General features: G+C 39.5%; 2 protein-coding genes across 4 annotated transcripts; one reads left to right on the top strand and one right to left on the bottom strand.

Annotated features, from left to right (window-relative positions):
• Positions 1–7,438: 7,438 nt before the first annotated feature.
• On the bottom strand, positions 7,439–12,520 carry cldn1 (claudin 1). The gene is made up of 4 exons (XM_027019057.3): positions 12,166–12,520; positions 9,633–9,797; positions 9,118–9,202; positions 7,439–7,939 (listed from the first exon to the last, which is right to left on the bottom strand). Exons 1-4 carry the CDS (start codon positions 12,506–12,508, stop codon positions 7,768–7,770), a joined length of 765 nt encoding a protein of 254 aa, XP_026874858.1. The 5' UTR covers positions 12,509–12,520; the 3' UTR covers positions 7,439–7,767.
• Positions 12,521–12,981: 461 nt separating this feature from the next.
• Positions 12,982–15,858, top strand: zgc:153913 (carboxypeptidase N subunit 2). 3 transcript variants are annotated; one of them, XM_035520025.2, is made up of 3 exons: positions 12,982–13,110; positions 13,860–15,368; positions 15,499–15,858. In XM_035520025.2, the coding sequence occupies exons 2-3, from the start codon at positions 13,866–13,868 to the stop codon at positions 15,508–15,510; spliced, it is 1,515 nt and encodes a 504-aa protein (XP_035375918.2). In that variant the 5' UTR covers positions 12,982–13,110; positions 13,860–13,865; the 3' UTR covers positions 15,511–15,858. The 3 variants fall into 3 exon arrangements, with proteins under 3 accessions (XP_035375918.2, XP_081550728.1, XP_081550729.1); XM_081694602.1 differs by having other exon boundaries at positions 13,860–15,858; XM_081694603.1 differs by having other exon boundaries at positions 13,008–13,106; positions 13,860–15,858.

Below are 15,858 nucleotides of genomic sequence, written 5' to 3'. Positions count from 1 at the left end.
CAGCTGGGCAGAAAGAGAGTCCAGATGAGGGCTGCTGACCTCCTCTGGGGGACGTGAAAAGCCCTGTGTGGCAGGTCCAGCGACCAGTACACACAGAGCTCAGTTTGTGGTCACCGTGCTGGGAAGGACTGACCAACCTTAACCAGGCCAGGGACCCATTTCCCTAAAGCGCTGCAGTGTTAAGACAACCTTAATTAATAAAGAGAGACAGAGACGGAGTGTGTGGTTTCCCTGCCTTTGGGAAGAGCAGTCTAAGTCAATGAACTGTTACCCACTGAGAGGACAGAACGACACTGATGATATTGAGAGTGACTACTGAATACTGGTCACATGCATTAATGGTGGTGTGGGTATGATCCTAAGGTTTTAAAGGCTAAGCAACACCTAATGGAAGATTTCACATTATCTTAGCTACTGTGAATTAAAATGAAAATAACATGTTAATTTCACTTTAAAAATTATGAATTCAAGTAAATTGATGGAAAAACCCCATGTGCCTCCAGAAATTCCAGAACGTTGCAGAGTGATGTCAATAGTGGACAACAGTGAATGACTGACTTGGACTGCGAATTTTCCAGTGCTGATTCTTCAGATTCCGGAAATATTTTTGAATATGGTAAAAATACTGGTAAAAATGTTAGTCATTATACTGAAATGTTAGTCATTATACTGAAAACTGATCCTAAAAGTAAAAAGTATTACTAAAAGTAATCTTGTCTATTAATTATTTATAGCAGGGACATTTGATTAGCTAGCTCTGATCCTAAAAGTAAAACGTATTACTAAAAGTAATCTTGTTTATTAATTATTTATAGCAGGGACGTTTGATTAGCTAGCTAACACTACTCGTTACATTTCTCATTATACTAGAGTGTCATGTATCTAGTCAACTAACTAGTTAACCCAGCAGCGCTCCCTTTTGCTAATAACCAAAGTCTTAGCTAAGCTAGCTAATGCATTTGCTTTAGTGGTCTAATGTGTGTTTTTGGTAGGTCATCATATGTGTCTGAGTTGTGTGTCTAGCCTTAAAATGTATGAATTATCATTACCTGACTTCAGTGAATGCTAGTGCTAACTGAAATAAACTGATAAAGTCTTAATCACCCGAGTGTTTGAAAGATGCTAAATAACAAACATTAGAAACTTCGCACAGAGCTATTAATGACAATAGCAAATGTTCAGTTATCTTTATTATCAATCTACTTCGAACATACACTCATAAAATCCAGTAATTCAACTACGTGAAATAGCTTTAGTCTAGTATGTCTTGAGCCACCAAGCTTAGCAAGTCAGTCAGTCAGTCAGTTAGCTACTAACCTAGCTAGCGTTAGCAAGGCTAGCTAATGTTAGCTAATGTCAACTAAAATGGGCCAAGTAATCGCACTTACCGTTTAATTCCACGCACAGAGGCTTTTGAACACCTCTGTTTCTTTACATGTCCATGTTGTTGGAAAAGCAGCAGTCTTAAGATCAAGTCTTAAGAGCCCAGCTTTCATCAGGCACGAAATGAACACTACAGATAACGGAGTAAGTGGACGGTCCTTTCAAAAGCACATGTTTTTGGATATTTTGGGATCTTTGCGCCGTTCTGCACAGGAGTCCTACTGTATACTGAATTATTACGCCCCAAAACAACACAGCATTTCGTCCTTTTGCATTACCTAGACTTGACCTTTTGACTTGTCCAACATCTACGTCACACGCATGATGTTTATGACAGGTTCTGATGACAGAGGGTGAGGCAAAGCAACACTTTTTAAGACATTTTCCTTGTTTGTAAAAATAATAATAATGTTTTCTAACTATCGATAATCACAAGTTTGAAACTCAGCTTTTGCTGCCTTTATGTGTTTGACATTTTCATATTAGCTGGTGCTTATCCTTTAAGGAGGCATAACTACTTGGTGTGAGTGCTCACACAAGGGACACTGGTCAACCTTTGTTCAGGTTCCAAAGTATGAAATATTTTCAGAAGTTACAACCCTCAACAAGTCATGCCAAACTTGAAAAAAACAACAACAAAAAAAAAACCACAAAGCAAAAAAACCCCACACCAACAAAACAAACAAAATTGAATGAGAAAGTTGTCAGAGTAAGATTGAAGTACACTTGTGCTTTTTGGTTTGCTATGCTGTCTACTCTTTGGACATATTTGTGCAGAAAAAAGGTGCTGGAAAAGAGGTTTTTAGCTCAGGAAGCTGAAGAGAACAATCAGTCTTTCAGCTGTTTCTCTTGATCAAGATGGAGCCCTTCTGTCTGCGCCATACAGATACAATAGAATACAATAGAATAGATACAATACAATAGAAATTTCCTTCATCACTCAATCTAACACTCCTTTATATGTGGGAGAGTCCTGCCTTTCAGTAACAGTGGGTAACAATATTTTTTGTTATAATAGATTGATCCTATAGTACTCTTTATGCTTAGTTTCTGTTTTTAGATTTTTTAAATCATGCATTGTTTTTAAGCTTTATATTAATTATACTACTTATTCATAAATAAGGCTGTTATTACAGTTAAAATATGTACAAATATACTTTTAAAATGAACAGTGAATAATTTTCACAAATATTTGGCCTCAGGAACAACCCTCTTCAGTATCTTACATTTGTCTGCCAACAGAGAGGGGATCCACTTTCCTTGGTACCACTTTTCCACACTATATATAATGCCATATGAGTATAATGGAACAACAACAAAAACAACAACAAAAACATATAGGTGATAGAGAAGTTCAGAAAACATATTTGGATGTAATGAGAAAAAACAAACAGGTAGGGTTTTTTTTTCTTCTTTTTTAAAATACTGAACAGGTGTGTCCGTTGAAGGGGGTGACACTCCCACTGCCCATCAGACATTATGACATTCACCGTGTGCATCTCTCCCAGCTCAGACTGAACCTGATCCCTCTCATGTCCCACTGTGGTCACATTCGCTTGTTTTGCTAACTCGTAGTGCAACAGTGGGATTCTGAATATTAGAAACAGGAAATGGAACATGTTCTTTTTAAACGCTGTGAAGATATTTATTTTTTATTGCAGTGCTGAGAGAGTTCCTTACAGAACTCATACAATAGCTCAGTTATTTAATGGCCAACATAACTCAGCCTATACAATCCCATAGACTGAATGTTCATTTATCTAATTTTAATGTTTAGTGGAGGGTAGCAAATTTGGTTCAACAATAAGTGAATACAAAATCTACTTTATTTGTTTGGCTGTGTAAATGTGATTCCAAGTTACAGTAACCTCTGAATCAGATGTAATAATTTATTATCAGAATTTCTAATGTAGACTCCTATCACAGCTGAATCTATTTCTCTTGACATTGTGGCTTTAAAAAATATGTCCAACTTATTTTCATGAGCAGAAAATGTTTGTTTTACATAAAAATGTAAAAGTTTACATTTACTTTCATTGTGGATTAGATGAGGTTTAAACAGCTAAGGTTTGAATATATTAGATTTATAGTAAATGTGTTTCTCATTTTCTGTCTCCAGTTGTCAACCAATGTTCTACAGAAATAATGATGCATTTGCTCCCTCTTGTGGCAAAAGCAAAGTTTTTTTTCTTCAGCCTCACTCAGCTCTTGGACGAGTGAAAGTAAAAATGATTGAATATGAGAGGAATGGAGGGAAACAAATTAAATAATAGCAGACAGGTTAACACCCATGAACAGCGCGTTAACTTAACCTACTACAGAATGTATCACAGGGCCCTCTGTAATTTGTGTGGACTGCAATTTAGGCAAAACCTTCAACCTTGTAGAAATGTCACTATGTGCACTTACTGTGACACGATCCAAGACTGCAGGAAAAGCTGGAGTAGAAAGTGTAAGAAGGTGATGTTCGATTTCTCTTTAAGCATGTCACTGCAATAAAACGTGCATTTTCACAAAGGCCAAAAGGGCAAGGCTTAGATAGGCACAGTTCATTCAATTCATTCTGACAGCTGTCTGTAGTGGCAGTGAGCTCAGAAAACGCCATTTGTGTAGTTCTTGTCACAGCGACACCAGTGATTTAAGGAAGAAATAATGAGGAGGGAAGCGTATTCAGAGATAAGCACTCAGGAGGAGGTCCTAACCACAGAAGTCGCAGTTTCAGCTCTGCCCGCAAAAACAATGCATGTGCGGGGCGGGGGGGATGAAAGAAATGAAAAGAACGACATCGACAAAAAAACAAAACAAAATGTAAGTAATTTTTTTTTTAAATCACTAAGTAAGATTTCTTTGTACTTACTAAAATGTTTACTTAGAATTATAAATGCAGTGTAGCAGCTCAATGTATCATCTAATTCACGTAAAATTATTCAAATCAAAAGGTTTGAAACCAACAATGTTGTCACGTGGTTTGACCGGTGACGGTCGCACAGTGGTTTAATAACGTGCCTTCTGGGAGATAGCGACCATCGCTAACTTTAACAGCAGATGCGGGATTAGCTGCAAATACGTGGCTCGGCGGACGGTAGATGGCGCTGTTCTAGTCAACGTCACATGGCCAACACATCTCACTATGGCAGGAAACACTCGGATATTGCGCCTTCATTGCGTTGGTGGCTGGAGGGAGCAGCAAATTGCTCTATGTTGTACCTACACAATTCACCGATGGTTTCATGCCTTACCTACACAAATGTCAGACACATTATGCAAAAAGAAAGACAGATGGGTGCTGGGTTTAGTTCTGCTCTTGTGGAATCTCTTTTTTTTTTTTTTTTTACAAGCCCATATCATGGCTCAAACAAGTCAGACAGAAATAAAGCAGCACTTCAGGCTAGGGTTAGAAAGAAACCAGCACCTCAGGCTAGGTTCAGCAGGCAACGAGTACGGACACATCCAGTCACTACACCTAGCCCTGAGCCGGCCTGCTAGAGCTTGCCCCTGCGCTGTATACTGGCGGTGAAACATAATACAAACGAGCACAAACAAACACTTCATATTCGGGTGGGAGCTGAGGTCATAAAAAAGGACATGCTTGTTCTAGTCTCCGACACGTTTTATGGGTTTCTGGTATGGAGAAAGTGCCTCCACAGGCACCACACAATCAGATCATAAGATGAGATGAGATTCATGGCTGATGTGTCTGACTGCCAGGATATTACCAATTGTATGTGGATACAGTGCTTGGACATGCAGGTATTGGGCCCTCCTGTACAGGAGATCATTTGATCTGGTGGGTGTGGAGAGGCGGGATTTACTGTGCTTGTGTTTGCTTTTGTTCTTTTTGGTAACTTCAGCCAATCAACTCCTCAGCTGATTGCAGAGAAACACATACCAACTCATTTCAGACAACACTGATCTGAGGCCTGGTCTCCAAGTAGTAGATATGTTCATGTGATGTATATCACCAGGTGGATGAATGAACAAGGAAATACAAACACAATTAATCTGGATGCTCTAAACACTGCCACAGCCAGTTGTGGACTTAGACGCGTCTCTTTCACCATCAGTGTGTAGCGTCCACCAGAAAAATGTGACAGAAAGCTAAAATAAACCAGAAAGCACACAAAATATCATCTGCAGGAACACTGTGAAAGACAGTAATGTTAATCACGTGATGGCCTTTAGTATGCCCGAATATAATATAATATAATATAATATAATATAATATAATATATAAAACTGCCTGACCAAAAAAAAGGTCACACTCTAATATTACATTGGACCGCCTTTAGCTTTGATTACAGCATGCATTCGCTGTGGCATCATTTCCACAAACTTCTGCAATGTCACAACATTTATTTCTGTCCAGAGTTGCATTAATTTTTCCCCAAGATCACTGCACAAAGTCTTCTCCAGCACATACCTAAGATCCTCAATGGGGTTCAGGTCTGGACTCTGTGGTGGCCAGTCCATGTGTGAAAATGATGTCTCATGTTTCCTGAACCACTCTTTCACAATTTGAGCCCGATGAATCCTGGCCTTATCATCTTGGAATATGCCCGTGCCATCAGGGAAGAAAAACTGCTGGTTAGCCTCACTGACAAGTCGTTTTCTTAAGGCTACACAACCATTTAGTCCCAATCCCTTGAGTTCCCTTCGCATTGTGTGTGTGGAAATGCTCTTACGTTCACTATTAAACATATCCCTGAGTTCTACTGTTGTTTTTCTACGATTTGATTTCACCCCACGTTTAGGTGATCGCCGATCATGATCATTCAAGATTTTTTTCCCGACCACATGCCTTCCTCGAAGATGATGTTTCCCCACTGTCCTTCCACTTTTTAATAATGCTTTGGACATAATAATGCTCAGGGAAACTGATAAACTGGGGACCACCACCACCATGTAACATGTAACTGTAAATATGTTCAATTGCAAGATGGAACTGTACATTGTGTACATACATATATACATATCCATATATACATTGTACATTGTGTATATAAACATAATATACATATATTGTACATACATTGTTAATATATTTTGTGTATATATAGATATATATTTCTCTATGCACCCCTGTTTTTTTTCCTCAGTTTGGACAGAGCACTCTCAAACCATTTCACTGGGAGTTATACTGTGTACGACTATGTATGTGACAAAAAAAACAAACTTGAAACTTGGACAGTTCTCAACCCGATTTTAGTAGTTTCAGCAATCTCCTTACATGTTTTCTCTGCTTGATGCATGCCAATAATTTGACCCTTCTGAAACAGATTAACATCTTTTCCACGACCACAGGATTTGTTGTTTAACAAATGAGAAGCTACTCATTGAATCAGTTAGGGTTAAATAACTTGTTGCCAGCTGAAACATAATTATCACCCATGCAGTAATTATCCAATGGAAGGCTCTTACCTATTTGCTTAGTTAAATCCAGGTGGTGACCTTTTTTTTTTGGCCAGGCAGTGTGTGTGTGTGCATATATATATATATATATATATATATATATATATATATATATATATATATATATATATATATATATATATATATATATATATATATTCTGTAATGCAGTATTTTATAGCACATTTTAAAACAAAGAATTGCACCAAGATTTCTCTTTTTCCCCTTTGACCATTCCAGAGTTATAGCACTTTATATCAGACGTTCGCAGTACTTTTCTCTAGTCCCCACCCTCAGGGACCTGTTGCCATGGGAAATGTGCCTCTGTAGGTTCTCCTCTGCTCTTACGCCATACTGGGGCCTGATGCATACTTTCGAGCCCCTCCCAGTGCCTGGGTGGGCGCGGGAGCAAAATCAGGCACACGGTCATAAGATGGAGAGTGACCTCACTGATGCCTGACCACAATACCTGTACATGCAGAGCTGTTATTACATCATTTGTGAGTCATTGGTGACATAACAGGGTGATTCTGTTTTATAGGACAAGTGAATAAATGAATGAATGAATGAATGAATTTGGTCTTACAAACTTGGCGATCTTACAGTACATCTTTTGAAATTAAAAAAACAACAACTTTTGCATAGATCTTAGAAAACTGAGTTTTAATGGACAACTTTTTAGATAAAGTAAAATATCTTCAGCCATCAGCAAGGAAACAATAAGGAGTAAAATAAGTAATAGAACCTCACAAATAAAGCAAAATACATGACAATATGTATGTTTACATGGCAACATGTTTGTTTGTTTATTAAAAATAGGGAAAGAGCATCTGTTAATCAAGTTAATCAAATGAAGGGCATCAGAGTGATCTAAAGGCTACGTTTCTTGTTGTGGAACCAGACCGAGTTTAGCACGTGTGGATTGCAGCATCGCTCCTGAGGACAGCCAACTGGCCTGAGCTGGACCGGGTGCTGTTACACGTATCCGGAGCCCGCCTGCTTGGCCGGACCAGGGCGGGAGGCTGGGTATCGAGGCGCCTTTTCCGTAGAACTCTTGCTTCCGCAGGTACAGCTGAGCATACTGCCTCCGATGATGCTTAGTGCAGCGGCACCCCAGCCGATATACAGCGCTTTGCCAAACTCATACCTACAGCAAACAGCATCAGCCTTTTAGCGTCCCACCTGAGCGCTCTATGCAGTGAAGCAGAGAGACTCCGGCTGCTACCCCTGCATGGAGGCACTCGGTGAGCAGTAAACACAGCCTGGGTAGACATGAGCAGGGACCCCGTTTAACCATGACGGTCTCTGTTTAACACACATAATTTTAAAGGCAACCTACTGTATCTGAAAGGAGTGTGAAGGAGACGGGAAAACAGGTTAAAGGATATATAGATGCAGTTGTTGGACTGAATTATTTCTGTGACAGATACAGACACAGATACATTCTTTACACTGAACTCCACTTTGTAATGGCAAATCTACTGCCCCACTGCACACTCTGGATTTATTTAACTCTACTTAGACTCACCATTACCTGCACATTGTACATTATCACTGACCCACTGTACATATTTATTCTGTATATTAATAGGACATATAGCAATCAGCTATGCTTTATATATTATATATTTTTATAATCTATTCATTTTATTTAACCAACTACTATGTATGTTATTAATATGTATGTAAATGTGTAGATATGGATATATGCATATATATGTATGTATATAGAACTAAAATTGTGCATATAAAATCTGTCCATAGATATATATTTATATTCTTCATATTTATTACACTGTTAATCTGTTCTGGGACTGGACAATGCTACTGTTTTCACTGGTAGACACTGAGTGCATTTTCTTGTCTTATATTTGTACTGAGCAATGACAATAAAGTTGAATCAATCAATCAATCAGTCAATCAGTCAATCTATCTATCTATCTATCTATCTATCTATCTATCTATCTATCTATCTATCTATCTATCTATCTATCTATCTATCTATCTATCTATCTATCTACATTTGCATGAATCTGAATGGTAATTATGGTTTATTGGGTTCAGTTATTCTAAAGTTATATCTGCATTTAGATTGGATTATAATTGGATTATTTCAGGATGAAGAAGCCTAAACTCTGAAAAAAATTGATAATTTTGAGCATCTAGAATAAATCTACATCTTACCCCACAAAAATAACATATTAAACTTACATACAAACTTAATTTGTTTAAAGGACCTCTGACCTGAGTGGATCATTATAAAATCATATAATCACGTAACACAATGGAACACAATTAACTTCCAAAGCCCACCAAGATACTCACTTTGCATTAGTCGGAGTCATCGGATCATAGAACTGCTGTCTGACATTTTCACCATACCAGATAGTGGCAACAAAGGCTGAAATACCTGCAAAGGATACACCAAATCCATGTGACGGCTCAAAAATGCAAAATTCAAGTGATAGCTGAAGCAGAACAGCAGAGTCTCTAAAAAAAACTCTATTCTCTCAACTCTCTCTTAGCACTCTCTACTCATTAGTTCCATCCTAGATTTGTGGTTATCCTGGGACATTCATAAGGTTAAGGTTCAAAAGGTTAAGGGTTAGATATAGCCCACCTCAGCCAGGAACTTCAGATTATACAGGCAAAATATCCATGATAAAAAAAAAAAAACACATGCTGTAGTTTTATCCCCTAAACCTGTCATATTATATAACACCTCATGTTTCTGGACACAGCTAAGGCAATAACAGTCTAACAAGTTTTTTCCACTTGTATTTGTTAATTAAGTGAGAATCAGCAGCTATGAAAAGGAGTGGTCTCTTGTTTCCACACACCTGCGATGATAAAGATAACCCCTCCAGTAAGAGCCACTTTGCTCTTGGTCTGCATGTCCTCAGACAGACATTTGGTACACTTCATGCCCACCATTGCCACCAGGATGGCAATGGCACCCAGAAAAATCCCAGCCAACATGAAACCACGTGCAGCCTGGATTTCCACTGGAGGATGGGAAGAGAGGGATGATTAACAATAGTGTTACACACACACACACACACACACATAACCACACACATGCATGCATGCACGCACACACGCACACACACACGCACACACACACGCGCACACGCGCACGCACACACGCACACACACGCACACGCACACACACACGCGCACACACACGCACACACACACACACGCACACGCACACACACACAACTATTATACTACTATACAACAACTATAACTTTGTGGTTATTTTTTGTGAACTGTATATATTTCAGCTTTAGGATGAAATGCATATGATTCCCCTTGTGCAATTAAACATTACAGGTCCAACCAGGAAACAGTGCCACCTACAGGCCAGTCTTCAGTGCTTCAATCACTGACAGATATGAACAACTACGCAACCACCAACGCCTATAGTACAGTTTTTTTTTTTACAGTCGTGTTCACACTCAATATCATATCCACATCTTCAAGACTCTTTACACAGTGTGCGTTTGAAACACACATCAGCACATCAGTTAACCTCTGGTGCAAAATCCACTTCTGTTTTCTCCCACAAGACGGCTTTGTCACTCAATGTACCGTAGAATGAACTTCAAAACACAAACCACTTGTAAGACTGATAAATATATTATACTGTGTCTCCCTTTCCTGTTTTTGCATCCACCAATATTTCAAGCCATCCACAAATATTTAAGGCTTACCTTTCACAATAGATGTCATGTCTGAATGTGTTAAATTTACAGTAAACTGTGAATGAATGAATGTTTTACTGTATCAGAAGCCCAGAATAACAATATTACTGTATAATGTAAAACATTTTATGCTAAAGAAACAAATCACAAAAAAACACGGTATTTCTCGGGGAGTTTACTATATTTTTGCATTTGTTCTCACAGTGCAAAAATATATACAATCAATAAGAAATACAGTACTGTAATATCAAATCAATATTTTCACTATATACAGTAATATGCACATATTCATCTACCCATCAGTATCAGAGGTCTGCGGTTGGCCGGGATCATGCATGTTGTCCATTTTATTTGGCCATACATTTTCATCAACATCACACTGAATGGTATCTGGGTAGGTCGTTAGCTGCAGTGACAGCCAGGTGTTTCAGCAGTACATGTATTAGTGGAAAAATCTCTTCAGTGACAACTACATCTATATTTTCACTGTATACATTTTTATTTCAGTGCAAATATGACTAGATTTGTATAAATTGTAACAAGGTTGCAAAAAAAAAAACCCTGAATAAACTCTGCTAAAATGTATTTCAAATTTATATTTTCATTTTTCTGTCAAAATGCAACATATTTCCATCCACAGTGATCAGGAATTTGTTGGGTTTTGAACTGAAAGTTAACTCTTGAAAAGAGTATCAAATTTTTGCAAAATGTAAAGAATGAATACTGAATGAGAGAGGTATTCATAAATTTCGAAACAACTGGTGATTGAATGCCTTTTATATTAAGGCAATACAAAAGTATAGGCAGTTTAGTTTGAATGTGTTAGGTATTTTGAAAAAGTGGACATGGTATTGAGATAAATGTAAAAACGATTGTACAAAACTACCTTACAGACACTTTTATCCAGCGCAACTTACAGTTATGACTGAGCAAAGCTTGAGCAATTAAGGGTCTTGCTCAGGGGCCCAACAGTGGTGACTTGGCAGTGGTGGGGCTTAAACCAGCAACCTTCCAATTTCAAGTCAAGTACAGGAACCACTGAGCATACTGTCCAACTAATACCTGCAATATGCACTTTGCTTATGTTTTGAGCTCTTGGTTAGGCATTGGGGAGTTGTTTTGAAATGATTGGGACACCGTGCTACCATTTTCACGTTACATGGTCAGCTAAGATAAATAAGATTTTATGTGGGGATGGTGTTCCAATACCGGTAATTTTAATGGCAAAATGTTTATGTTCAATGTGATATGTTTTACGCTGCCTATAACTGTGTTTGTGTGATTGGCAAAGCTTTCTAGGTTACTCAGTTACAAGGAATTCAAGGAATCTGTCCAACTTGTCTTAACATGCACTAAAGGAAAATAGGACTGGGTATCAACCCGGCTTGTTGCGGAACAATACCAAGTTATCAATCATTTTAGCCTAATTCTCAGTTTGTGTGATCTTTTCTCTCCAGTAACCACTTTATTCACGGTGAAAAATTATAAATAAGTATAATCCGAATACCCGATGTGACAATAAACTGTCAGTATATATAACACGTCTTACACTTATTTTTAGACTTACACGATTGTTAACCAATTTCATCAGAAAAAAAAGTTAGTTTGTCCAGAAGAAAAGCAACAATGTTTGTTCAGAAGAAGAGCGACATATAAATAAACTTACCTGGTAGTTTTAACAACGAGTCTTCGATTTTACATTGTAACTGACCGGTGCTTTGATGCACACACGACTGCCACAGCCCTACGTACAGCGCCTGAGCCGTGATAATGTTATCACCTGCATAGGACGACATTTTCCATTCAGTCATGGTCGTGGAGACTATTAAACCTATGACTCCAAAAAAAGCTAAGGAAAATCCGAGTAGCTGTATGCCGCCATTGGCCATTTCGTCTATAGGCTGAAGTCCACCAATTAAAAAAGGAGTGAGATGCAGAAGTTCTGTTACGCGCTTGGCAGAACTGCAGCAGACGTACTGATACCTGAAGGTTTGACAGATGTTCGGCATTTCACCTGAGCATCCTCTCGGCGGAGTTCGTCAGCCCACAGCAAGGCGTAGCAAAACGCTTGCGTATTGGCCCCACCTTGCGGTAATGATCTTAACCACACATTTAACCAATCTAAAGCTGCATTGAACGCCTCAGCTGTGTAAAATCTAATAAACTTAAAAAAAAAATTTAAATCTAAAATGTTCGTACGCACTCATATGTACTATAAATCAGGCCTCATTTGAAGAATGTGTTTTTTAATATAAAAACATATTTTTATATTATTTCTTCCTTTTCACAATAGTTAAATCATGAATTGTACCATTACATTAAGAAACAGTAGTCCATAGTATAATCTGTTTATCAATAAAATGATTCATCCCCTACAACAATATGATCATTTTAAATAAATGCTTGACATATTTGTTTTCTGTGGGGTACTTTGAAAGGGTTGAACAGAGTGAACTATTTTGTAACCTCTTACTGTCACTGACCAATAGCAAATACTTCACTTTAGCAGAGCAAGCAAAAGAAAAAAAGAGGCAGCTTTGTTGACTGCTGAAATCCCAGAGACTTCAGCGCTCCAGATTCACTTCTGCAACAGTTGAACTTGAGCATGTAGGTAAGTAATGTACATTTTTAGAATTTAACTGGAAAACTGAAAAGATTTCTTTATTCCTTTTCATCTTTTTAATAACTTTAACCTGAACAAATGTATATTATTCTGTTTGAAAACACTGTTATTGCTTTGATGAAATTGTACTGGATCACAAAATGTACTTGTCTGTAAATTTACTGCAAATAACTTTTTATGGCCCAAGTCATACTAAGACATATCTTACTAAGACATGTAGGCATGCTCAAACATTTGTAACTTTATGGTTCTTTGCTAGGGCTGAGACAAAAATATAATAATTTTAGACATTGAAATTATTAAATACATTTTCTTTGAGCAATTTTAAGGGTGGCCATGTGAAACTATGACATTTAATTTGGAGTAAAATAAAACAGAATTGACAAATTAGTATGTTATTGCACAGTATATCAGTTTCCAAATGTCTCAGGCATACTAATACCCCAGCAACTGGAGCCATATACCTATAAGCTGTAAAATGCCATAAATTCACACCCCCCATCAGTCTAAAAGCCCAAATGAATGTTGAACTTTGTTTCACCTTATCCTTTTATCTTTTTATCATTTATCTTGATACAGATTTTTAGCTTCTCAGTTGTTATAGTGCCTCTGTCAAGATGCTGACACACTCTCAGTCACCTCAGAAGCAATGATAAACAATGCTAAACACTGCTATCAACAATGCTAAACAATGCTATCAACAATGCTAACAGTACTAATGTCTCCTATTTGCCCAGGAGGAAATGGCCAGCAGTCACACCATCATTTTATTTGCCCTGCTTCAGCTGCCCTTCTACGGCGTCTTGAGCCGCACCAATGCCACCTGCCCTGGCCCCTGCCAGTGCTTCTCCATCACTACCATGATTTGCTCGGATGATCAGATGATGGCTTTGCCCGCAGACATCCCCCCACAGGTGAGAACTCTGATCGTTGTGGCGTCCAGCGTGGGGGCTGTCGCCTTCCGAGAAGAGGTCCATCTGACGAAGCTTGTGCTCCTCAACAACCCTGTTAATATGGTCTCCTCTCACGCCTTCGAGCAGCTGACTGGTCTAGAGGAGCTGGAGATCAGCGGGAGTCCGCTCATGGCCATAGAGTCTGGGGCCTTCCAAACCCTGTGCAAACTCAGCACGCTTCTCCTGAACAATAACAAGCTGAAGATTTTACCTCCAGGTATCCTTGATGTTCTCCAGAGGCTCCAGACCCTACAGCTGAGAGGAAACGGCCTCCAATACCTGGGCACCAAGCACCTTCACAACCTCCACAACCTCCAGCACCTTGACCTGTCCTTCAACCAGCTTCCATCGCCAGATGAAGACTTCCTGAGTGGTCTGGACCAGCTGAAGACCTTGGACCTGGGCTTGAACCAGATCAGATCTTTGCTGAAAGGCATCTTCAGTGCCACACTGCAACTACGGATCCTCTCACTCCGAGGAAACCAGGTCACCAATCTCCCACAGGGCATTTTTACCCAGTTGAAGAGCTTGGAGGAACTGAATCTCAGAGACAACAGAGTTTCAGAACTTAGTGCTGGGGTGTTCCCCGGCAGTCTGAAGAAGCTCGTGCTCAGAGGAAACGGCCTGGTGCAGCTCCCCTCCACTGCGTTTGGTGACCTTCGGTATCTCACTCACCTGGACCTGTCCCACAACCGGCTGTCCACCATCCCTGCAGAGCTATTACAGAACCTTTCCAGCTTGGAGTACTTCAGCATATCTGCAAATCAGATCTCTGAGCTCCATGGCACCTCTTTCCAAGGGCTGCTCAACCTCAAAACCATTCATCTGCAGGCAAACAACCTGAGCTTCCTGGAGGCGGATCTCTTCAAAGACCAAGAAGAGATGTCGCGGCTCTTCCTGTCCAGAAACAGACTGCAGAGCCTTCCCTATGGCTTCTTCGAGTCCTTTGGCATTGAAAGCCTGGTGCAGCTCCATGACAACCCATGGCACTGCAACTGCAGCCTGCTCTACCTCCGTGAGTGGTTGGAATACAGCAGCGGTGCAGTGGAGGAGGTCAGTCAGATCCTGTGCTTTAGCCCTGAGCCCGTCCGTGGCAAGAGGCTGGCCTCCCTGGGTAAGGATCAGCTCGTCTGCACAAACAGCTCAGAAGCCAAGTCAAGGGATGACGCCACTGGACCAACGGACGTGGAGATCTCCACCAGTGCCGCCTCTAAAACCAAACACTGCAGCCTCCAAGATATCAATGGCACCTTGGTCATTAAATGCAGACTTATGAAATGTTCCAACTTAAAGGTTGAGACTCATTTTCATCTGGTTGACGGGAGCACTTTTACTCATATGCAAACAGCAAAATGGCCAAAACACACTCAGTGCTTAAGTGGGACTGTAACACTCACTGTTTAATCGTTCTTTTTTTTCATAGAGGTTCCAATAAGACTGGACAATGTTTCAACATATGCAGGAGACAATCCAGGAGCACCCGCCGCTGGTCTGTGTTTGGACATGCAGGGAAAAGCTCCAACCTCATGACTCACAGATGGATGGCTGATAAAGGAGGTGGATGTCCTGTAAAGTTCAAAGTGCAGCAGTTCAGACAACAGTACAGTACATCAATATACAACATGTTCTTTCTGTTGGAAAGTAATCGGAGAAGTTTTAACTTATCCAAAAACTTGCTAAATTTCTATAAGTTTTATGTTTATATGCACACACACACGCGCACACACACACACACACACACACACACACACACACACACACACACACACACACACACACAGAA

The sequence above is a fragment of the Electrophorus electricus genome, chromosome 13 (assembly GCF_041902795.1).
Source record: "Electrophorus electricus isolate QZ-2024a chromosome 13, ASM4190279v1, whole genome shotgun sequence".
Taxonomy (NCBI): Eukaryota; Metazoa; Chordata; class Actinopteri; order Gymnotiformes; family Gymnotidae; genus Electrophorus; species Electrophorus electricus.
Note: the sequence above shows the minus strand (reverse complement) of the source record. Positions and strands in the feature narration are given on the sequence as shown.

Bases quoted from the DNA above. Each gene is read 5' to 3' on its own strand.
- zgc:153913 (XM_081694602.1), top strand. From the start codon at position 13,866: ATGGCCAGCAGTCACACCATCATTTTATTTGCCCTGCTTCAGCTGCCC.
- cldn1 (XM_027019057.3), bottom strand. From the start codon at position 12,508: ATGCCGAACATCTGTCAAACCTTCAGGTATCAGTACGTCTGCTGCAGT. The intron at 9,203-9,632 runs GTGTGTGGAAAC...TATCCTTTGCAG, and splicing joins GGTTATCTTTATCATCGCAG to GTATTTCAGCCTTTGTTGCC. The intron at 7,940-9,117 runs GTGAGTATCTTG...TGTTTGCTGTAG, and splicing joins ATGACTCCGACTAATGCAAA to GTATGAGTTTGGCAAAGCGC.